The 23491-nt window shown below is 45.2% G+C and overlaps 1 protein-coding gene and 1 long non-coding RNA gene across 4 annotated transcripts; both read left to right on the top strand.

The window, feature by feature from the left end:
* Positions 1–3714: 3714 nt before the first annotated feature.
* On the top strand, positions 3715–6455 carry LOC117194004. The gene is made up of 3 exons (XR_004474719.1): positions 3715–3911; positions 5635–6201; positions 6268–6455. It is a non-coding gene; the product is annotated as an uncharacterized LOC117194004 (long non-coding RNA).
* A 13009-nt stretch (positions 6456–19464) lies between these two features.
* Positions 19465–23471, top strand: LOC117192447 (protein EFR3 homolog cmp44E-like). Of its 3 annotated transcripts, none has more exons than XM_033397134.1 (9): positions 19465–19696; positions 20164–20368; positions 20442–20595; positions 20660–20905; positions 21126–21167; positions 21319–21449; positions 21524–22387; positions 22456–23080; positions 23164–23471. In XM_033397134.1, the coding sequence occupies exons 1-9, from the start codon at positions 19684–19686 to the stop codon at positions 23314–23316; spliced, it is 2433 nt and encodes an 810-aa protein (XP_033253025.1). In that variant the 5' UTR covers positions 19465–19683; the 3' UTR covers positions 23317–23471. The 3 variants fall into 3 exon arrangements, with proteins under 3 accessions (XP_033253025.1, XP_033253026.1, XP_033253027.1); XM_033397135.1 differs by having other exon boundaries at positions 19466–19594; XM_033397136.1 differs by lacking the exon at positions 21126–21167 and having other exon boundaries at positions 19468–19696.
* The last annotated feature ends 20 nt before the right edge of the window (positions 23472–23491 follow it).

Below are 23491 nucleotides of genomic sequence, written 5' to 3'. Positions count from 1 at the left end.
ATCGACTGTATGACCCTGTGTCTCATCAGGTGATTGAGAGGCGAGATGTTTTCTTTGACGAGATCCAAGACGACAAGGATACAGTCACATTCGAACTTCCGAAGGCAGAAGTTAGCATGCAGTCAGGCGGCGATACTGATGACATTGACAGCAGCGGTGGAGACAGCAGCCATGGTGCAAGCGTTGACGGGGAGAATCCCAGTAGCAGCGGTACTGATGGGTACGAGAGCGCAACAGAAAAGGTTGAGTCAGATGAGCCAGCTCCTCGCGTTGGACCTGGCAGACCAAGGCTGATTCGGACCGGCAAACCTGGCCGTCCGAGAAAGGAGTACAACATTCTTGGTGCTCTGGTTGCCAGCGACGTAAATATTCCAGTATCCTACGAGGAGGCGTTGATTAGTATTCATGCATCACATTGGTCCGAAGCGATGCAACGCGAATATGAGGCATTAATGGCAAACGAGACATGGCAGTTGGCAGACTTACCGGCAGGACAACGAGCAGTTGGATGCAAATGGGTATATAGCCTGAAACGCGACAAAGATGGTCAAATGGAACGATTCAAGGCGCGGCTGGTGGCAAAAGGTTGCTCCCAGCAGTACGGCATAAAATATGCGGAAACATTTTCTCCAGTCTGCAGACTGGAGAGCGTGCGATTTATTCTTGCGCTAGCAGCAGAATTGAAATTATATGTCAACCAAATGGATGTATGTACGGCATACCTCAACAGTGACCTGAGCGATACGGTGTACATGAAGCAACCACAAGGGTACATTGATCGAGCTTATCCAGCGAAGGCTATGCTGCTTAAAAAGGCAATATATGGATTGAAGCAGTCAGGAAAGGAATGGAATTCGAAGCTGAATGGCGTCCTGACTAATCTGGGTTTTGTTTCCTGTGACAACGAGCCGTGCCTCTACCAGCAGAGAGGGAAAGGTAACTTATCGTTAATCTTGGTATATGTTGACGATTTACTTATAGCATGTCAGTCCAAAGAGGACATGCTCGGTATCAAATCGGCTATTTCAAATGCGTTCGAATGTATCGACAAAGGTGTTCCAGAGCTGTTTTTAAGCATGGAGGTGCACCGTGAAGGTGAGATTGGGCCTATCACCATAGGCCACTCGCAATACATCAAGGAACTATTGCAAGCTCACGACATGGACAAATGTAGACCAGTGGCTACTCCGTTGGATGCGGGGTTCCAGGTGGATTGTACTAATGAGCAGTGTCAAAAGGTTGATCCTGTCATGTATCAATTCATGATTGGTGAGCTGATGTGGCTGGCACTCACAACCAGACCGGACATTTTGCATTCAGTTGCAAAGTTGGCCCAGAGGAACAAAGATCCGCACGCAGAGCATCTGGCTGGTGTGAAGCACGTTCTGAGGTACTTGGCAGCGACGATGAACTTCAAACTACACTACAAAGGGTGTCACCAGCCACTTACTGGATATGTGGATGCGGATTGGGGCGGAGATCGAACTAACCGGAAGTCGTATACGGGCTATGTTTATTTTTTGGCAGGTGACCCAATTTCTTGGCGATCTGAGAAACAACGCAGCGTGGCACTTAGCAGCACGGAGGCAGAATACATGGCACTGTCGGCTGCGTGTAAGGAGTCCATATTCTTACGTCGCTTAATCATTGAAATTGGCTGTGGAGATGAAGCTACCTCAACTACCTTATATGGCGATAATCTGAGCGCACAAGAGCTGGCTAGGAACCCAGTGCATCACTCAAGGACCAAGCATATTGATATTAGATATCACTTTGTACGACAGATTGTAGAAGAAGGTCAAGTTAAGTTAAAGTATGCTAGTACAACAGATATGATTGCAGATATCTTTACCAAGAATCTCCCTAAGAGAAAGCATGTCGAATTTACAAAATTATTAAGTTTAAATTGAGTTAAATGGAAGCATGCACGCATTGAAGAAGGGTGTTGAAGAATGACCATCTCTAGCAATGCACGCATGTATTGACAGAAATATGAGTATGTAGACGTATGTATGAGTGAGAGACGTAACGAAGCGACGTTCTCTTATCTCCCTTTTTGTTCTCCCTTTCGTTCGGTCTCTATCTGCCTGCGAGCAGAGCATTTATTAGTCACAAATAAACCTTACATATGAATGGTTGCGTTTTTACTTTTCGGTACAAGAACTTCCCTCGCAACGGCAGCAAAATTCTGTCCAACAAGTATGTCCGTCACTGTTGTGTTTTTATTGGTTGTTTATGGTTGCCTGACACTCAAAGAAAAATAGGGTATATTGGCTTAAGAAAATATACATATGTAACAGCCAGAAGAAAACAGAATTTTAAAATTTCATACATATATATAAAACCATAAGAGCAACAGACCGATATATATTTATACAGCAAACAAATCAGATGCATAAATATGTTAAAAAACATTACAATCTAAGAAAAGTCATAATTAATGTTTTAAAGCGGCTTAGAAAATTTTAATTTTAATAAAGGGTATATTGACAAGCAACAAGTGTTCAAATAACGTAACATTCCATGCTCATTTACGTTAATACTTTGAACTTTTTTGTTTAAACCTTATTTTACAAAAATTCTGTTGCATGCGAAGATATCGATAGGTGATATCCCATAGAAGCGTTGAGGAGGAAAGAAGTTCGAACATAGTGGCAAGGCCAACATTAAAGGGGAAAAGGTTAGCAAGAGTGGCGCCACCTGGTCCTGGAGAGTGAGAGTTCCGCGCGCTCTCCGGAGCCGTTATGAGAGAGGATTTCCGATCTCATCCCATAACGGAGTCCCGAAGTCAACTCACCCACACCCCAAAGAAAGAGAGCCGCCAGCAGCCCGAATCAGGCCATGCCCTTGAACCTAGTTCAAGGTCGATAGAAGAGAGCGATGGGGATCAGCGGCCCGGGAGCATCATACAGAGCAGCTAAGCAAAGAGGGAGTTCAGAGTAAAAATTTCCCGCAACGGAGGAGCATGCGCGCCGGTTGACGGAGAAAGTGACGTGATTTTTTTAGTTTTGAAAGAAAAAGTGAGTGGGATGAGGATGGAGTAGTGGCCATCACCCGATAAAAAGATAAATAAATCTGTGATTCCAGGGGATCAAGATCGGTGAAACACCAGGAACTTTAGAGCTGACCAGCGGGACGGAAAGTAGACCCAAAAAGCACACAAGTGAGTCCGCTCCAAAGGGGGAGTAAAGAAACACCAAATTTATTCCTTTTGTTGGCAAATCCATAGGGAATAGGTCACAGCTCCGTCATCGTGGCTTGGTTTTGCTGGTCTCGAAGAAACTATCCTGGCCACGTAGTGCGGGTCCCTCGCTCATTTAGGGAGAGGAAAAAATCATCAATCAACATAATTCAACTGAAAAGTTGTATTTAAAATTCACCAGTATTATAGAATATTGATTAGTTATTCTGATAAAATTGTGTGTTCAGCTCTGAGGGTTTTAGCTAGCTAGTAATCCTAAGCCGAATATAAAAATCGAGGAATATGATCATGGACAGAGAACGATGAGCCCATTGAACCTTGAAGAATTTAAGCGCAGCTTAGGTAAAAGATCACTGTGCGGTTTTTTAAGTAAAGAGGAAGGATAGGCTGGATCTACAAGAATAATAATTACTATTAGTATTATTTTCTGCCGCTTAACTCAAGTTGCTATCCTGTTTAAATGCAGGGGGCTTCAGTGGGCTAAGTTAGTTTTTTCATCGGTATATTTACGGTATATTTTGAGAATAAGGCGGTATATTTCTGAGGGTCAGCCGTATATTTTATCGGCACTGCAGAGCATAGCTTTTATCGCACTTTCATAAAATAATAATAATAATAACAGATTATTGGATAAAAAAATAATAATCTTATGCCGCGATAAAGACCAACAAAGAAAATTACGCCTTTGGAGCTAGCGCTGACATGCCTGGTAAGCAATCGGGAAAGAGCCAGGTGAAAAGAGCTTGGCGTGATAAAGGCCATTGAGAACGATATGACCTCGACACCAAAGTGAAGAAAATGACGCCACCAGGTGGGAAAATCCTAATCGATGGAAAAGTCGGGGGGAGTGGGAGTAGACCGGAAGGGTTATATGATGATGGAACAGGCAAATATCGCCGAATAGCGATGAAAAGCACAATCACTCATCGTGGTACAGACTCAGACACAGCCACACAAACATACACAGGGGCACGCGACAGCTGGAAATCCGAGCCTGAGAACTTCCTTACAATTGATGGACTTACTTCCTTCGAGGAATTTATTGTCGAGTTTTCGTCCTTTGAAAAGGACTTACCACAACCCAAATTTGTTTCTCGTAATAAGGACACTCTAATTGATTTTTGAGAATTTATTCAATGTCCGGTCGCGACCACATCCAAAATAAAAAATTTTTTAATATGAATGTCGTATTCAAGTGTCGAATTTTTTTAGAACGGAAATTTGAGTTATGTGAATTAAATTTTTTTCCTCAATATACTTTGATGAATATTGCTATTATTATTTTTTTAATTTATGCTAAATTGAATAGAGATTTGAGAAAAATTCAAATTCACCGTTTTCTTTGGCTTGTGCCGGAAATATTGGTGCCTAAAGTGTACATTTTAGTATGTCGTATTCAAGTGTCGGGGAGTGTATGATCAAACATAAGATTAATGAGAAAACTAGTTTAAAAATGCAACGGTCAAATAAATTTGCTGCTAGTGCTACAAAAATAAATTTAATGCGGAAAATGTTAAAACCGGTTTTAAACTCTAGATTGAACTTGAAGTTTGGTTGAATACTAACATACAGGCAGGCTCCGATTTTAATTTGAACAAAAAATTTACGATTTAGTGCTCCCGTTTGCACAAAACACAAGATATCTTTCGGTTTCAAAACACTGAAATGAAAAGAAAACGGCTTTTAATACAACAAAACGAATATTGTCTGAAAAAGGAAGAAAATAGTCTTAGTGATGCACTAACATAAGTTTGACACCATTACCAGTGAAATTTAGCTTGTGCCTTCTTCATAAATAATTTCAAGCATACTTTGCGTTTTCGTGCAGCTGTTTCGACCCAGCCCGATTTAATTCAAAATATAAATGGCACTAATTAATTTGTTGGCTATTAGCAATTTCGTCTTGATCTTCTTAAATCGAGTATTTTCTGCCGTCATTTTTCTTCAAAACAAGTAATTAAAAAAATTCGTGTTTATTGCCAGAATGAATAAGGCAACTGAACAATATCGATCGCAGATTTTTGTGTAAACGGGAGTATGTCCGTCACTGTTGTGTTTTTATTGGTTGTTTATGGTTGCCTGACACTCAAAGAAAAATAGGGTATATTGGCTTAAGAAAATATACATATGTAACAGCCAGAAGAAAACAGAATTTTAAAATTTCATACATATATATAAAACCATAAGATCAACAGACCGATATATATTTATACAGCAAACAAATCAGATGCATAAATATGTTAAAAAACATTACAATCTAAGAAAAGTCATAATTAATGTTTTAAAGCGGCTTAGAAAATTTTAATTTTAATATAGGGTATATTGACAAGCAACAAGTGTTCAAATAACGTAACATTCCATGCTCATTTACGTTAATACTTTGAACTTTTTTGTTTAAACCTTATTTTACAAAAATTCTGTTGCATGCGAAGATATCGATAGGTGATATCCCATAGAAGCGTTGAGGAGGAAAGAAGTTCGAACATAGTGGCAAGGCCAACATTAAAGGGGAAAAGGTTAGCAAGAGTGGCGCCACCTGGTCCTGGAGAGTGAGAGTTCCGCGCGCTCTCCGGAGCCGTTATGAGAGAGGATTTCCGATCTCATCCCATAACGGAGTCCCGAAGTCAACTCACCCACACCCCAAAGAAAGAGAGCCACCAGCAGCCCAAATCAGGCCATGCCCTTGAACCTAGTTCAAGGTCGATAGAAGAGAGCGATGGGGATCAGCGGCCCGGGAGCATCATACAGAGCAGCTAAGCAAAGAGGGAGTTCAGAGTAAAAATTTCCCGCAACGGAGGAGCATGCGCGCCGGTTGACGGAGAAAGTGACGTGATTTTTTTAGTTTTGAAAGAAAAAGTGAGTGGGATGAGGATGGAGTAGTGGCCATCACCCGATAAAAAGATAAATAAATCTGTGATTCCAGGGGATCAAGATCAGTGAAACACCAGGAACTTTAGAGCTGACCAGCGGGACGGAAAGTAGACCCAAAAAGCACACAAGTGAGTCCGCTCCAAAGGGGGAGTAAAGAAACCCCAAATTTATTCCTTTTGTTGGCAAATCCATAGGGAATAGGTCACAGCTCCGTCATCGTGGCTTGGTTTTGCTGGTCTCGAAGAAACTATCCTGGCCACGTAGTGCGGGTCCCTCGCTCATTTAGGGAGAGGAAAAAATCATCAATCAACATATTTACTCCCATTATTTATTTTTGCTGGACGTCTCCATTTATATGTATATGTTAATCCCCTAATTTAAGTCCGTCCATATCTATTTATATATGTAACTTATTTATATTTATTATATAAATTATTCCTATTTATCTATTTATTTATTAACCGCCCGTAATGATAAGATGAAGGGGGAATGAATAGGCAGGCTTAGTTTAGCAATGATACCATGTAAAAGAAGGAAATTAACGTGAAAATTATAAGAAAGAAAATGAACTGCTAATCGTTTCGTATGGAAGGAAGAGGAGCCACAGCAACGGGGGGGTAAGGCTGCTGCACATGGCAGGGAGATCCAGAACGTTGTGATTCGGATCTCAGGTAGGGTGGGTACGTCAGAGGTAAAAACATCGACACCTCGACCTGGTCCACGTCTGTGTTGAAGGAAGTTACTGTAATATTGTTTGTCGAGTAGAGTCCGTTTGCATTTTTTTTGTCGGTTACTTTTGTTGTTTCAATTTGTTCGAGATGTCCAATTAGTTGGTATATTGTGCGACCTGAGGGCTTGGGAAGTACCCAGCCCTGGGATGACTGGCTAGTCGGCCTTGCCCCGAAGAAATGAAAGGTTCGTAACAATTCAACTGAAAAGTAGTATTTAAAATTCACCAGTATTATAGAATATTGATTAGTTATTCTTATAAAATTGTGTGTTCAGCTCTGAGGGTTTTAGCTAGCTAGTAATCCTAAGCCGAATATAAAAATCGAGGAATATGATCATGGACAGAGAACGATGAGCCCATTGAACCTTGAAGAATTTAAGCGCAGTTTAGGTAAAAGATCACTGTGCGGTTTTTTTAAGTAAAGAGGAAGGATAGGCTGGATCTACAAGAATAATAATTACTATTAGTATTATTTTCTGCCGCTTAACTCAAGTTGCTATCCTGTTTAAATGCAGGGGGCTTCAGTGGGCTAAGTTAGTTTTTTCATCGGTATATTTACGGTATATTTTGAGAATAAGGCGGTATATTTCTGAGGGTCAGCCGTATATTTTATCGGCACTGCAGAGCATAGCTTTTATCGCACTTTCATAAAATAATAATAATAATAACAGATTATTGGATAAAAAAATAATAATCTTATGCCGCGATAAAGACCAACAAAGCAAATTACGCCTTTGGAGCTAGCGCTGACATGCCTGGTAAGCAATCGGGAAAGAGCCAGGTGAAAAGAGCTTGGCGTGATAAAGGCCATTGAGAACGATATGACCTCGACACCAAAGTGAAGAAAATGACGCCACCAGGTGGGAAAATCCTAATCGATGGAAAAGTCGGGGGGAGTGGGAGTAGACCGGAAGGGTTATATGATGATGGAACAGGCAAATATCGCCGAATAGCGATGAAAAGCACAATCACTCATCGTGGTACAGACTCAGACACAGCCACACAAACATACACAGGGGTACGCGACAGCTGGAAATCCGAGCCTGAGAACTTCCTTACAATTGATGGACTTACTTCCTTCGAGGAATTTATTGTCGAGTTTTCGTCCTTTGAAAAGGACTTACCACAACCCAAATTTGTTTCTCGTAATAAGGACACTCTAATTGATTTTTGAGAATTTATTCAATGTCCGGTCGCGACCACATCCAAAATAAAAAATTTTTGAATATGAATGTCGTATTCAAGTGTCGAATTTTTTTAGAACGGAAATTTGAGTTATGTGAATTAAATTTTTTTCCTCAATATACTTTGATGAATATTGTTTTATTATTTTTTTAATTTATGCTAAATTGAATAGAGATTTGAGAAAAATTCAAATTCACCGTTTTCTTTGGCTTGTGCCGGAAATATTGGTGCCTAAAGTGTACATTGTAGTATGTCGTATTCAAGTGTCGGGGAGTGTATGATCAAAAATAAGATTAATGAGAAAACTAGTTTAAAAATGCAACGGTCAAATAAATTTGCTGCTAGTGCTACAAAAATAAATTTAGTGCGGGAAATGTTAAAACCGGTTTTAAACTCTAGATTGAACTTGAAGTTTGGTTGAATACTAACATACAGGCAGGCTCCGATTTTAATTTGAACAAAAAATTTACGATTTAGTGCTCCCGTTTGCACAAAACACAAGATATCTTTCGGTTTCAAAACACTAAAATGAAAAGAAAACGGCTTTTAATACAACAAAACGAATCTTGTCTGAAAAAGGAAGAAAATAGTCTTAGTGATGCACTAACATAAGTTTGACACCATTACCAGTGAAATTTAGCTTGTGCCTTCTTCATAAATAATTTCAAGCATACTTTGCGTTTTCGTGCAGCTGTTTCGACCCAGCCCGATTTAATTCAAAATATAAATGGCACTAATTAAATTTTTGGCTATTAGCAATTTCGTCTTGATCTTCTTAAATCAAGTATTTTCTGCCGTTTATTGCCAGAATGAATAAGGCAACTGAACAATATCGATCGCAGATTTTTGTGTAAACGGGAGTATGTCCGTCACTGTTGTGTTTTTATTGGTTGTTTATGGTTGCCTGACACTCAAAGAAAAATAGGGTATATTGGCTTAAGACAATATACATATGTAACAGCCAGAAGAAAACAGAATTTTAAAATTTCATACATATATATAAAACCATAAGATCAACAGACCGATATATATTTATACAGCAAACAAATCAGATGCATAAATATGTTAAAAAACATTACAATCTAAGAAAAGTCATAATTAATGTTTTAAAGCGGCTTAGAAAATTTTAATTTTAATATAGGGTATATTGACAAGCAACAAGTGTTCAAATAACGTAACATTCCATGCTCATTTACATTAATGCTTTGAACTTTTTTGTTTAAACCTTATTTTACAAAAATTCTGTTGCATGCGAAGATATCGATAGGTGATATCCCATAGAAGCGTTGAGGAGGAAAGAAGTTCGAACATAGTGGCAGGGCCAAAATTAAAGGGGAAAAGGTTAGCAAGAGTGGCGCCACCTGGTCCTGGAGAGTGAGAGTTCCGCGCGCTCTCCGGAGCCGTTATGAGAGAGGATTTCCGATCTCATCCCATAACGGAGTCCCGAAGCCAACACACCCACACCCCAAAGAAAGAGAGCCGCCAGCAGCCCGAATCAGTCCATGCCCTTGAACCTAGTTCAAGGTCGATAGAAGAGAGCGATGGGGATCAGCGGCCCGGGAGCATCATACAGAGCAGCTAAGCAAAGAGGGAGTTCAGAGTAAAAATTTCCCGCAACGGAGGAGAATGCGCGCCGGTTGACGGAGAAAGTGACGTGATTTTTTAGTTTTGAAAGAAAAAGTGAGTGGGATGAGGATGGAGTAGTGGCCATCACCCGATAAAAAGATAAATAAATCTGTGATTCCAGGGGATCAAGATCAGTGAAACACCAGGAACTTTAGAGCTGACCAGCGGGACGGAAAGTAGACCCAAAAAGCACACAAGTGAGTCCGATCCAAAGGGAGAGTAGGTTAGGTTAGGTTAAGGCGGTAGCCGGGAGGGGGGGATAAGAGCCTCCCGCCCCCAAGCTCACTTGGACCTATAAAAGGTCCGTTGTGTTGCCGCATGGGCATGTGCCCCTTCGCGTTGCCCAAACCGTGAGAGCATACTACTGCAGGTTAAGGGCAGTCCCATCCGGTGGCTTGGATGTATTTGGACAAGGTCCCTGGTTTGATTACGGACAGGTCCGAAATGTCCGTGAGGAAAGCGGCCCCGAGAATACGAAGACGACGATTTCCAAGGGCTGGGCAGTGGCAGAAGAAGTGGGGGACCGATTCCTCCTCCTCCTCGTCGCGACAACTCCTGCAGAAGTCGTTATGAGGGATTGACAGTCTAGAGGCGTGAGTGCCGATCTGCCAGTGTCCCGTAATGGCTCTAGTAACTGCAGAGCACTGTGCTCTGCTGAGTTTATACAGCTCTGCTGAGCGCTTCTTCGATCAATATGGCCATATCAATCTTGAGACTTTACAGGAAACGGTTTGCTGCCATCTCCTAGTGGCATTTTGCTCGAACAATTCGTGCGTTAGGAGCCTGCACGTAGCCAAGGGCATCGCTACTTGATCCCTCTCCGGTAGGAGAGGAATCGTAGTACCCTGCCTGGCTAGCTCGTCGGCGGCGTCATTCTCCTCGATGTCCCTGTGGCCGGGGACCCATATAAGGAAGAGATCTAACTGCTCTGCGATCTCGTGCAGAGACCTGCGGCAGTCATTTACAGTCGCTGAGTTCGACGATATTGAGCCTAGAGCTTTGATAGCTGCTTGACTGTCCGAGAAGACGCACACTAAGTGCGTATCTAGAAGTAGTTTGGAGACGATCGAAATGGCCTCCTTGATGGCTTCAACCTCCGCTTGGAACACACTACAGTGATCCGGGAGCCTGAAGCAATGACTGATGTTCAGCTCGCTGCAGTAGACTCCGCCTCCCACGCGGCCGTCTAGCTTTGAGCCATCAGTGTAGAAGTGGACCGCATTTGCAGGTCCTGGTTCGCCCATCTCCCAGTCCTCCCTAGATGGGATTGATACCTGGAAGGGCGTCGAGAGGTGATCACTGGGGATACAGTAATCTGTCCTTTCTGGTAATTGCGGGAGTCTCATCAGGATTCCCGAGTGCCCAACCGCGGATGCTTTCCACAGTCTGGCTTCTCTCATTCTGAGGGCGAAAAGTGTTGCCACCTTCTTTCCCATGAGATCCACAGGGAGGAGGTCCAGCACAGTATCCAGGGCTTCCCCTGGAGTAGTGCGTAGCCCGCCAGTTATGCATAGCTCTGCCATGCGCTGAACTCTGCTGAGTTTATTGAGGCATGTCCTTCTGTCCAAGGCTGGCCACCATACCACCACTCCATAGAGCATGATTGGTCGTATGATGGCGGTGTAGAGCCACCGAACTATATAGGGGGTCATTCCCCATTTTAGTCCGATGGCTTTCCTGCAAGTATAGAGGGCCACTGTGGCCTTCTTTACTCTATCCTCTATGCTCAATTTCCAATCGAGCTTTCTATCGAGGATTAGGCCAAGATACTTGGCGTTGTTGCTGAAGACTAGCGTTTCCCCACATAGTCTTGGGGAATCAGTACCGGAACTTTGTACTTCCTAGTGAAAAGCACCAGTTCCGTTTTAGACGGGTTTACGCCTAACCCGCATTTGTCTGCCCATTTCGACATTTTCGTGAGAGTACTTGTCATGCACTCACACAATGTCTGCGGAAATTTTCCGGAGAATGCTATGGCAACATCGCCCACGTACGCCACCATACGGCAGCCACCCCCCTCTATCTCCCGCAGCAGTGTGTTCACTGCCACGTTCCATAGGAGGGGCGAGAGGACTCCGCCCTGCGGTGTGCCTCTGCTGACAAATCTGGTACACGTTGACGTCCCCAGTGATGCCTCAACCGTCCTGCATTGTAGCATCTGATCGATAAGGCTCACCGTCCTGGAGTCAACGCCCAGATCCGTCAGTGCGCCCGTGATGGCGGTCGGAAGGATGTTGCTATGTCGAGGAAGGCTACTAGGGTGTACTCACTAAAATTAACGGATGCTTCGATGATCGATGTGATCGAGTGTAGGGCCGTTTCGGTGGATCTTCCCTTCCGATAGGCATGCTGGGAGTCTGAGATCAGACTGGACGGAATGCACGCCGTTAGATGCAGCCCCAGGAGCCGCTCCATCGCCTTTAGAAGAAAAGACGATAGACTTATGGGTCTGAAATCTTTTGGGGCAGTGTGCGAGGGCTTGCCTGCCTTGGGTATGAATACGACTTTGGTCTGAAGCCAGGTGTCAGGAATGCACCCGTGGGAGAAGATTCCCTCGTAAATTATTTTGAGCCAGTTAATGGCTTTATGTCCCGCGTGAATCAGTTGGGCAGCGAAAATGCCGTCTGGCCCCGCGGACTTGTAGGGTTTAAAGCTTCTGATCGCCCAGGAAATTTCTGAGGGTCAGCCGTATATTTTATCGGCACTGCAGAGCATAGCTTTTATCGCACTTTCATAAAATAATAATAATAATAACAGATTATTGGATAAAAAAATAATAATCTTATGCCGCGATAAAGACCAACAAAGCAAATTACGCCTTTGGAGCTAGCGCTGACATGCCTGGTAAGCAATCGGGAAAGAGCCAGGTGAAAAGAGCTTGGCGTGATAAAGGCCATTGAGAACGATATGACCTCGACACCAAAGTGAAGAAAATGACGCCACCAGGTGGGAAAATCCTAATCGATGGAAAAGTCGGGGGGAGTGGGAGTAGACCGGAAGGGTTATATGATGATGGAACAGGCAAATATCGCCGAATAGCGATGAAAAGCACAATCACTCATCGTGGTACAGACTCAGACACAGCCACACAAACATACACAGGGGCACGCGACAGCTGGAAATCCGAGCCTGAGAACTTCCTTACAATTGATGGACTTACTTCCTTCGAGGAATTTATTGTCGAGTTTTCGTCCTTTGAAAAGGACTTACCACAACCCAAATTGTTTCTCGTAATAAGGACACTCTAATTGATTTTTGAGAATTTATTCAATGTCCGGTCGCGACCACATCCAAAATAAAAAATTTTTGAATATGAATGTCGTATTCAAGTGTCGAATTTTTTTAGAACGGAAATTTGAGTTATGTGAATTAAATTTTTTTCCTCAATATACTTTGATGAATATTGTTTTATTATTTTTTTAATTTATGCTAAATTGAATAGAGATTTGAGAAAAATTCAAATTCACCGTTTTCTTTGGCTTGTGCCGGAAATATTGGTGCCTAAAGTGTACATTGTAGTATGTCGTATTCAAGTGTCGGGGAGTGTATGATCAAAAATAAGATTAATGAGAAAACTAGTTTAAAAATGCAACGGTCAAATAAATTTGCTGCTAGTGCTACAAAAATAAATTTAGTGCGGGAAATGTTAAAACCGGTTTTAAACTCTAGATTGAACTTGAAGTTTGGTTGAATACTAACATACAGGCAGGCTCCGATTTTAATTTGAACAAAAAATTTACGATTTAGTGCTCCCGTTTGCACAAAACACAAGATATCTTTCGGTTTCAAAACACTAAAATGAAAAGAAAACGGCTTTTAATACAACAAAACGAATCTTGTCTGAAAAAGGAAGAAAATAGTCTTAGTGATGCACTAACATAAGTTTGACACCATTACCAGTGAAATTTAGCTTGTGCCTTCTTCATAAATAATTTCAAGCATACTTTGCGTTTTCGTGCAGCTGTTTCGACCCAGCCCGATTTAATTCAAAATATAAATGGCACTAATTAATTTTTTGGCTATTAGCTATTTCGTCTTGATCTTCTTAAATCAAGTATTTTCTGCCGTCATTTTTCTTCAAAAAAAGTAAATAAAAAAATTCGTGTTTATTGCCAGAATGAATAAGGCAACTGAACAATATCGATCGCAGATTTTTGTGTAAACGGGAGTATGTCCGTCACTGTTGTGTTTTTATTGGTTGTTTATGGTTGCCTGACACTCAAAGAAAAATAGTGTATATTGGCTTAAGACAATATACATATGTAACAGCCAGAAGAAAACAGAATTTTAAAATTTCATACATATATATAAAACCATAAGATCAACAGACCGATATATATTTATACAGCAAACAAATCAGATGCATAAATATGTTAAAAAACATTACAATCTAAGAAAAGTCATAATTAATGTTTTAAAGCGGCTTAGAAAATTTTAATTTTAATATAGGGTATATTGACAAGCAACAAGTGTTCAAATAACGTAACATTCCATGCTCATTTACATTAATGCTTTGAACTTTTTTGTTTAAACCTTATTTTACAAAAATTCTGTTGCATGCGAAGATATCGATAGGTGATATCCCATAGAAGCGTTGAGGAGGAAAGAAGTTCGAACATAGTGGCAGGGCCAAAATTAAAGGGGAAAAGGTTAGCAAGAGTGGCGCCACCTGGTCCTGGAGAGTGAGAGTTCCGCGCGCTCTCCGGAGCCGTTATGAGAGAGGATTTCCGATCTCATCCCATAACGGAGTCCCGAAGCCAACACACCCACACCCCAAAGAAAGAGAGCCGCCAGCAGCCCGAATCAGTCCATGCCCTTGAACCTAGTTCAAGGTCTATAGAAGAGAGCGATGGGGATCAGCGGCCCGGGAGCATCATACAGAGCAGCTAAGCAAAGAGGGAGTTCAGAGTAAAAATTTCCCGCAACGGAGGAGCATGCGCGCCGGTTGACGGAGAAAGTGACGTGATTTTTTAGTTTTGAAAGAAAAAGTGAGTGGGATGAGGATGGAGTAGTGGCCATCACCCGATAAAAAGATAAATAAATCTGTGATTCCAGGGGATCAAGATCAGTGAAACACCAGGAACTTTAGAGCTGACCAGCGGGACGGAAAGTAGACCCAAAAAGCACACAAGTGAGTCCGCTCCAAAGGGGGAGTAGGTTAGGTTAGGTTAAGGCGGTAGCCGGGAGGGGGGGGATAAGAGCCTCCCGCCCCCAAGCTCACTTGGACCTATAAAAGGTCCGTTGTGTTGCCGCATGGGCATGTGCCCCTTCGCGTTGCCCAAACCGTGAGAGCATACTACTGCAGGTTAAGGGCAGTCCCATCCGGTGGCTTGGATGTATTTGGACAAGGTCCCTGGTTTGATTACGGACAGGTCCGAAATGTCCGTGAGGAAAGCGGCCCCGAAAATACGAAGACGACGATTTCCAAGGGCTGGGCAGTGGCAGAAGAGTGGGGGACCGATTCCTCCTCCTCCTCGTCGCGACAACTCCTGCAGAAGTCGTTATGAGGGATTGACAGTCTAGAGGCGTGAGTGCCGATCTGCCAGTGTCCCGTAATGGCTCTAGTAACTGCAGAGCACTGTGCTCTGCTGAGTTTATACAGCTCTGCTGAGCGCTTCTTCGATCAATATGGCCATATCAATCTTGAGACTTTACAGGAAACGGTTTGCTGCCATCTCCTAGTGGCATTTTGCTCGAACAATTCGTGCGTTAGGAGCCTGCACGTAGCCAAGGGCATCGCTACTTGCTCCCTCTCCGGTAGGAGAGGAATCGTAGTACCCTGCCTGGCTAGCTCGTCGGCGGCGTCATTCCCCTCGATGTCCCTGTGGCCGGGGACCCATATAAGGAAGATATCTAACTGCTCTGCGATCTCGTGCAGAGACCTGCGGCAGTCATTTACAGTCGCTGAGTTCGACGATATTGAGCCTAGAGCTTTGATAGCTGCTTGACTGTCCGAGAAGACGCACACTAAGTGCGTATCTAGAAGTAGTTTGGAGACGATCGAAATGGCCTCCTTGATGGCTTCAACCTCCGCTTGGAACACATTCGGGAGCCTGAAGCAATGACTGATGTTCAGCTCGCTGCAGTAGACTCCGCCTCCCACGCGGCCGTCTAGCTTTGAGCCATCAGTGTAGAAGTGGACCGCATTTGCAGGTCCTGGTTCGCCCATCTCCCAGTCCTCCCTAGATGGGATTGATACCTGGAAGGGCGTCGAGAGGAGATCACTGGGGATACAGTAATCTGTCCTTTCTGGTAATTGCGGGAGTCTCATCAGGATTCCCGAGTGCCCAACCGCGGATGCTTTCCACAGTCTGGCTTCTCTCATTCTGAGGGCGGAAAGTGTTGCCACCTTCTTTCCCATGAGATCCACAGGGAGGAGGTCCAGCACAGTATCCAGGGCTTCCCCTGGAGTAGTGCGTAGCCCGCCAGTTATGCATAGCTCTGCCATGCGCTGAACTCTGCTGAGTTTATTGAGGCATGTCCTTCTGTCCAAGGCTGGCCACCATACCACCACTCCATAGAGCATGATTGGTCGTATGATGGCGGTGTAGAGCCACCGAACTATATAGGGGGTCATTCCCCATTTTAGTCCGATGGCTTTCCTGCAAGTATAGAGGGCCACTGTGGCCTTCTTTACTCTATCCTCTATGCTCAATTTCCAATCGAGCTTTCTATCGAGGATTAGGCCAAGATACTTGGCGTTGTTGCTGAAGACTAGCGTTTCCCCACATAGTCTTGGGGGAATCAGTACCGGAACTTTGTACTTCCTAGTGAAAAGCACCAGTTCCGTTTTAGACGGGTTTACGCCTAACCCGCATTTGTCTGCCCATTTCGACATTTTCGTGAGAGTACTTGTCATGCACTCACACAATGTCTGCGGAAATTTTCCGGAGAATGCTATGGCAACATCGCCCACGTACGCCACCATACGGCAGCCACCCCCCTCTATCTCCCGCAGCAGTGTGTTCACTGCCACGTTCCATAGGAGGGGCGAGAGGACTCCGCCCTGCGGTGTGCCTCTGCTGACAAATCTGGTACACGTTGACGTCCCCAGTGATGCCTCAACCGTCCTGCATTGTAGCATCTGATCGATAAGGCTCACCGTCCTGGAGTCAACGCCCAGATCCGTCAGTGCGCCCGTGATGGCGGTCGGAAGGATGTTGCTATGTCGAGGAAGGCTACTAGGGTGTACTCACTAAAATTAAGGGATGCTTCGATGATCGATGTGATCGAGTGTAGGGCCGTTTCGGTGGATCTTCCCTTCCGATAGGCATGCTGGGAGTCTGAGATCAGACTGGACGGAATGCACGCCGTTAGATGCAGCCCCAGGAGCCGCTCCATCGCCTTTAGAAGAAAAGACGATAGACTTATGGGTCTGAAATCTTTTGGGGCAGTGTGCGAGGGCTTGCCTGCCTTGGGTATGAATACGACTTTGGTCTGAAGCCAGGTGTCAGGAATGCACCCGTGGGAGAAGATTCCCTCGTAAATTATTTTGAGCCAGTTAATGGCTTTATGTCCCGCGTGAATCAGTTGGGCAGCGAAAATGCCGTCTGGCCCGCGGACTTGTAGGGTTTAAAGCTTCTGATCGCCCAGGAAATGTTCTCCTGGCTTAGCAGTCTCAAGATGGCATTTGAGGCGACAGAAGGAGGCGCGAGGTAGTTGGGTCTGTTTTCATCGCAGCCAGGGAAGTGGGTATTTAGGAGAAGATTTAGCAACTCCTCGCTGGACTTAGTCCACGACTGGTCGGTGTTCTTCAAGTAGCCCAGGGTGGGTGTTGTCTTCGAGAGAACTCTGCGCAAGCGTGAGGCTTCTGAGTTACTCTCGATTTCGCTGCAGAACTTACGCCAGGAGGCGCGTTTGGCTTTTCTAAGTTCTTTGTTGTAGGTTGACAGACTGGCCTTGTATTCGGCCCAGTTTTGCTCAACGTTTTCAGCCTTAGCTTTATTGAAGAGTCTCCGGGAGGCTTTCCGGAGTTCACCCAGTTTCGGATTCCACCATTCAGGTTTCTTCCGGCCTCTGTTCTTGCCAGAGGGGCATGCTTTGTCGAGCGCCTTATTGCAGGCGTCGGTAAAGATCTTAAGAAGACGAGTCGTGGCCTCCGTGGAGAACTCCTCCTCAGATGGGGGCTCAGGGAGAACACGACAGAGGTAATCAGAGTACCGAGTCCAGTTTGTCCGCCTGATGTTTCGAAATCGGACTGGCTTCGGTACTGAGAAGGAGAAGACAGTTTCCACGTACCTGTGGTCCGAGAAGGAGTGCTCTTCCAGGACCCTCCAGGATACAATGTTACGCTGTATCTCATGAGAGGCAAGCGTGAGGTCCAGGACCTCCTTGCGGTTTTTAATGATAAAGGTGGGATCACTACCCCGGTTTAGTAAGACCATCTGAGTGGTCAGTAAGTAACTGAAAAGGTACTCACCCCTTTCGTTTGTGTCAGTGCTTCCCCACTGACAGTGATGTGCATTGGCATCGCACCCCACAATTGGGCCGATGGCCTTGGCCGAGCAGTCTGCGATTAGAGCCCGGAGAGGCGCGTGTGGAGGGGGGTCTGGTTGTTCATGCCCCATGTATGCGGAGCAGATCCTCAGTGAGCGCTCCTGGCCTTCGAGGCTCACTGCGGTGTGGTCTTCATTGCTGAAGAAAGAAACCCCAAATTTATTCCTTTTGTTGGCAAATCCATAGGGAATAGGTCACAGCTCCGTCATCGTGGCTTGGTTTTGCTGGTCTCGAAGAAACTATCCTGGCCACGTAGTGCGGGTCCCTCGCTCATTTAGGGAGAGGAAAAAATCATCAATCAACATATTTACTCCCATTATTTATTTTTGTTAGACGTCTCCATTTATATGTATATGTTAATCCCCTAATTTAAGTCCGTCCATATCTATTTATATATGTAACTTATTTATATTTATTATATTAATTATTCCTATTTATCTATTTATTTATTAACCGCCCGTAATGATAAGATGAAGGGGGAATGAATAGGCCGGCTTAGTTTAGCAATGATACCATGTAAAAGAAGGAAATTAACGTGAAAATGATAAGAAAGAAAATGAACTGCTAATCGTTTCGTATGGAAGGAAGAGGAGCCACAGCAACGGGGGGGTAAGGCTGCTGCACATGGCAGGGAGATCCAGAACGTTGTGATTCGGATCTCAGGTAGGGTGGGTACGTCAGAGGTAAAAACATCGACACCTCGACCTGGTCCACGTCTGTGTTGAAGGAAGTTACTGTAGTATTGTTTGTCGAGTAGAGTCCGTTTGCATTTTTTTTTTTTGTCGGTTACTTTTGTTGTTTCAATTTGTTCGAGATGTCCAATTAGTTGGTATATTGTGCGACCTGAGGGCTTGGGAAGTACCCAGCCCTGGGATGACTGGCTAGTCGGCCTTGCCCCGAAGAAAACAAAGGTTCGTAACAATTCAACTGAAAAGTAGTATTTAAAATTCACCAGTATTATAGAATATTGATTAGTTATTCTGATAAAATTGTGTGTTCAGCTCTGAGGGTTTTAGCTAGCTAGTAATCCTAAGCCGAATATAAAAATCGAGGAATATGATCATGGACAGAGAACGATGAGCCCATTGAACCTTGAAGAATTTAAGCGCAGTTTAGGTAAAAGATCACTGTGCGGTTTTTTTAAGTAAAGAGGAAGGATAGGCTGGATCTACAAGAATAATAATTACTATTAGTATTATTTTCTGCCACTTAACTCAAGTTGCTATCCTGTTTAAATGCAGGGGGCTTAAGTGGGCTAAGTTAGTTTTTTCATCGGTATATTTACGGTATATTTTGAGAATAAGGCGGTATATTTCTGAGGGTCAGCCGTATATTTTATCGGCACTGCAGAGCATAGCTTTTATCGCACTTTCATAAAATAATAATAATAATAACAGATTATTGGATAAAAAAATAATAATCTTATGCCGCGATAAAGACCAACAAAGCAAATTACGCCTTTGGAGCTAGCGCTGACATGCCTGGTAAGCAATCGGGAAAGAGCCAGGTGAAAAGAGCTTGGCGTGATAAAGGCCATTGAGAACGATATGACCTCGACACCAAAGTGAAGAAAATGACGCCACCAGGTGGGAAAATCCTAATCGATGGAAAAGTCGGGGGAGTGGGAGTAGACCGGAAGGGTTATATGATGATGGAACAGGCAAATATCGCCGAATAGCGATGAAAAGCACAATCACTCATCGTGGTACAGACTCAGACACAGCCACACAAACATACACAGGGGCACGCGACAGCTGGAAATCCGAACAGCAAAACTACAGTCCGCTATAACCATTATCGCGATAAGATTACAACGGAAAATGGTGGTCGCACCCATTCGACCCGACCTTACCGAGCGCCACCCGCTGACTGCTGCCGGGCAGGCGAATCGGCAGCTCCCGAGTCGCTCCCCGTAGTCGATGTTCGCCAACCGCTAAACTCGGACCACTCCGATGACGTCGCTTCGTCGTCGTTGCGATGTTTACCTACCGCTGCATACGGATCTGTCTTCCAAATCCGTCTAATAGCTGTGCCTTTCCCTGCGCTATTCTAGGTTGCTGCGGGTGCTGCTCGGCGCTGCGGCCGCGCTACAAGCGACTGGTGGACAACATCTTCCCGGTGAACCCGGAGGATGGCCTGGTCAAGTCGAACATGAAGAAGCTGACCTTCTACTCGCTCAGCTCACCCGACAAGCTCGACCGCATCGGCGAATATCTGTACCAGAAGGCCACCAAGGATATCAACCGCAAGCGCTATAAGTGAGTAAACCTACCAGATCTGCTGTTTGAATGTCATTAAATGTGTGCTGCCTCCCTCTTCGTGCTCCTAAAGGCTGGCAGAGATCGCCATGGAGGCCATGGACTTGCTGCTGCAGGCCTGTCACGCCCAGACCACACTCAACCTGTTCGTAGAGTCGTTCCTGCGCATGGTGCAGAAGCTGCTGGAGGACTCGAATCCGAATTTAAAAATCATGGCCACCAACTCGGTTAGTAAATACGAGCAGGCGTCTGCCCAGTTCAGTCCTGTGCTTAGCGTGCCCTTCCTTGCAGTTTGTCAAGTTCGCTAACATAAACGAGGACACGCCCTCCTACCACCGACGCTACGATTTCTTCATCTCGAAGTTCTCGTCGATGTGCCACAGCGAGGGCAGCGATCTGCGGGATAGCCTGCGGCTGGCCGGCATCAAAGGACTGCAGGGCGTCATACGGAAGACAGTGTCCGATGATCTGGTCGAGAACATCTGGGCGGCACAGCACATGGAGAAGATTGTGCCCTCGCTACTGTTCAATATGCAGGTGAGAAGAATGATCCCTCCCGCCATGTAACTCCCGGTCCAGAGGTGCTTGGATCGGGTCCCTGACATTTCAATGATTGGACAACGAATCAAAATTTGCTGCGACTTGAACTAATTTCGATATATTCTGCATTTCGTTTTCGTATATTCTGTTAATGCAAACCAAACCCTAACCAACCAACCAATCCACAACACAACCAACACACAAAAACATGAAACAGTTTTGTGTAAACGTTATGTTCGTGAAGAAAAATTTACTGGCGGTAATAATTAATATAATCGAATCGAATTCTAGCATTAAATGCGCACCTTGAGCTGTAGACCAGCATCTGTGCGAGTTGTTTAGTAGATGATAAGATAAAAAATTCTATAGGGTACCCTGACTCTAACATATTTCTCTATCGCCCGCCGCAGTCTGGCGACCTCACGCCCGTCGAAGATGCCACCAATGTGACGCCACCAGCACTGGCCGAGGAAGTGCTGCGGGAGCTGGTCGGACGAGCCTCGTTCGGACACATTCGGAGCGTGCTCAAGCCGCTGTTGACGTAAGTAGTAGCCATCGAAGCATCGAACTGTCAGTCAATGTGCTCAATCAATGTTTACCCCCGCAATCGCACAGACACCTCGATCGGCATGAGCTGTGGGTGCCCAACACCTTTGCCATTCACAAGTTCCGCATTGTGATGGTATCGATCCAGCCGCAGTACTCGTACACTGTGGTGGAGACTCTGATGCAGCACCTGGACAGCAACTTCAAGTCCTCGCCCAAGACGCGCACCTCCCTGGCGGTGGTGCTGTCGAAGATCATTGCCATTGCGGCTGGCGAGAGTGTGGGACCCTCGGCCCTGGACATCATCAACAATCTGCTGACCCACTTGCGCACCAGCGTGAGCACCACCAGCGAGATCACCGCTGAGGAGTCGCAGTACCAGGAGGCGCTTATAAATGCATTGGGCGAGTTTGCCAACCATCATCCCGACTACCAGAAGATCGAGATAATGCTGTTCATCATGAACACGGTGCCGGACCCCTCCAAGAAGAGCAAGGGCGACCAGATGCTACAGAACATTCTGCTCAAGTCGCTGCTCAAGGTCGGCACCCAGTACAGCACGGTGTCCTTCGAGAAGGCCTTCCCCGCCTCGTTCCTGCAGCCGCTTCTGAAGATGGCCCGCGCCCCCCACGATCCTACACGTCTGATTGTCATGCAGATCTTCCAGGCCCTCTTAGATCGCCACCAGAACGATCAGGTGCTCAGTAGTGTCAGTGTCAAGCAATATCCGGCCCTTTCCCAGGAACCGCCCTCGCTCTCTGACATCATTTTCACGCACAAGCACGGAGCACACAATACGCATGCGCTCCTCGATAGCATGGCGCTCTCGGACCGCGTCGACGCACTGTCCGCGAGCTACAACACCGCCGCCCTGCTCATCGTGGGGATGTCCAGCAGCGAGACAGTGCAGGAGTTCCTGTTGTTCATCCTCGGGTGAGGCATCGGCGTCTCATCAGGAGCCATTCATATTTTTAATAAAACTCTCGTTCTACCATATTTAGCATTCAGGAGGTGGCCAACACAGTGGAGACCTTGGGAGCCGTGCACAAGTTCAATTTGCACGCCATATCCATTGCATTGCTGGTGCTCATCTCGCGAGTTAGTGGCATCAACAATCTGCTGGAGTATGCCCAGAAGATTGTCGATGCGCGACGCGAGGAGGCCACCTACTTTCTTCCGCCGCTGCTGGAGTCCAAGAAGGTCGCAACGAAGAGCCTGAATCTGTCGCTTCCACACCTGGCAATCGACAAGTTGGCGCTGGGCGAGTGTCTGCATTATGCTGGTATGGATGCCCAACGTCTCAATACAGGGGCTCCCTATACGCTCAACCAGACGGACAATCCCGGCCATCGCCATTCCTGGGTGGAGTCGGTGAGCTCCCACTTGACGCAGCGCAACAGCTCGGCGGATCTGACGGTCTACAATGGGGATGTGGACAGTGTGAACAGCTCGCCTGGCCAGTGCAAGAAGATACTGGCGCCCGAGTTCAATTTCGACGCGATGAAGCGGGCCCTGGCCGAGCCAACGAAGGCCGCCAAGCGGGAGCAGCGCGAGCGGCAAATGCAGATCGTACGTACCTTCCGCGAGGGAGAGTTCGATGATCTTGTGAGACGCACAGAACCGAAGGTAATTCCCATCCATACCCATCCGTATTCATGTAAATGAAGAAAGAAAGCATGTAAACTCTTTGGTTTCTTTTCCATTTCCAGCACGATCTCATCCAAAACCGCCTCAACGAGCTGTTCAACTCGCTGGCTGTGGAGCGTCAGATAACGCAAAGCGACAGCAAGGTGGCCCAGCTGCAGGGCAGCAACGAGAAGCCCATCTACGAGACAAACTTTCCAGAATTATTCTATTACTAATCTGTATTACTGTGAACCGCCTCCGGCAAAGCGAATGTTCTGTACTCAATTTATGCATATGATGGTAGCTATGAAAGCGAATTGGTTTGGTGTCAGTAGATAAATTTAATTAAATTTCCCGTTGTTAAATGAAAACAATTCAATTGTCCCCCAAATATGTATGTAGTATGTCCTA

The sequence above is a fragment of the Drosophila miranda genome, assembly GCF_003369915.1.
Source record: "Drosophila miranda strain MSH22 chromosome Y unlocalized genomic scaffold, D.miranda_PacBio2.1 Contig_Y2_pilon, whole genome shotgun sequence".
In the NCBI taxonomy this organism is placed as follows: Eukaryota; Metazoa; Arthropoda; class Insecta; order Diptera; family Drosophilidae; genus Drosophila; species Drosophila miranda.
The sequence above is the reverse complement of the archived record's forward strand: the minus strand, read 5'-3'. Positions and strand labels throughout refer to the sequence as shown.

Bases quoted from the DNA above. Each gene is read 5' to 3' on its own strand.
- LOC117192447 (XM_033397134.1), top strand. The intron at 20,369-20,441 runs GTGAGTAAACCT...GTGCTCCTAAAG, and splicing joins ATCAACCGCAAGCGCTATAA to GCTGGCAGAGATCGCCATGG. The intron at 20,596-20,659 runs GTTAGTAAATAC...CCTTCCTTGCAG, and splicing joins AAATCATGGCCACCAACTCG to TTTGTCAAGTTCGCTAACAT.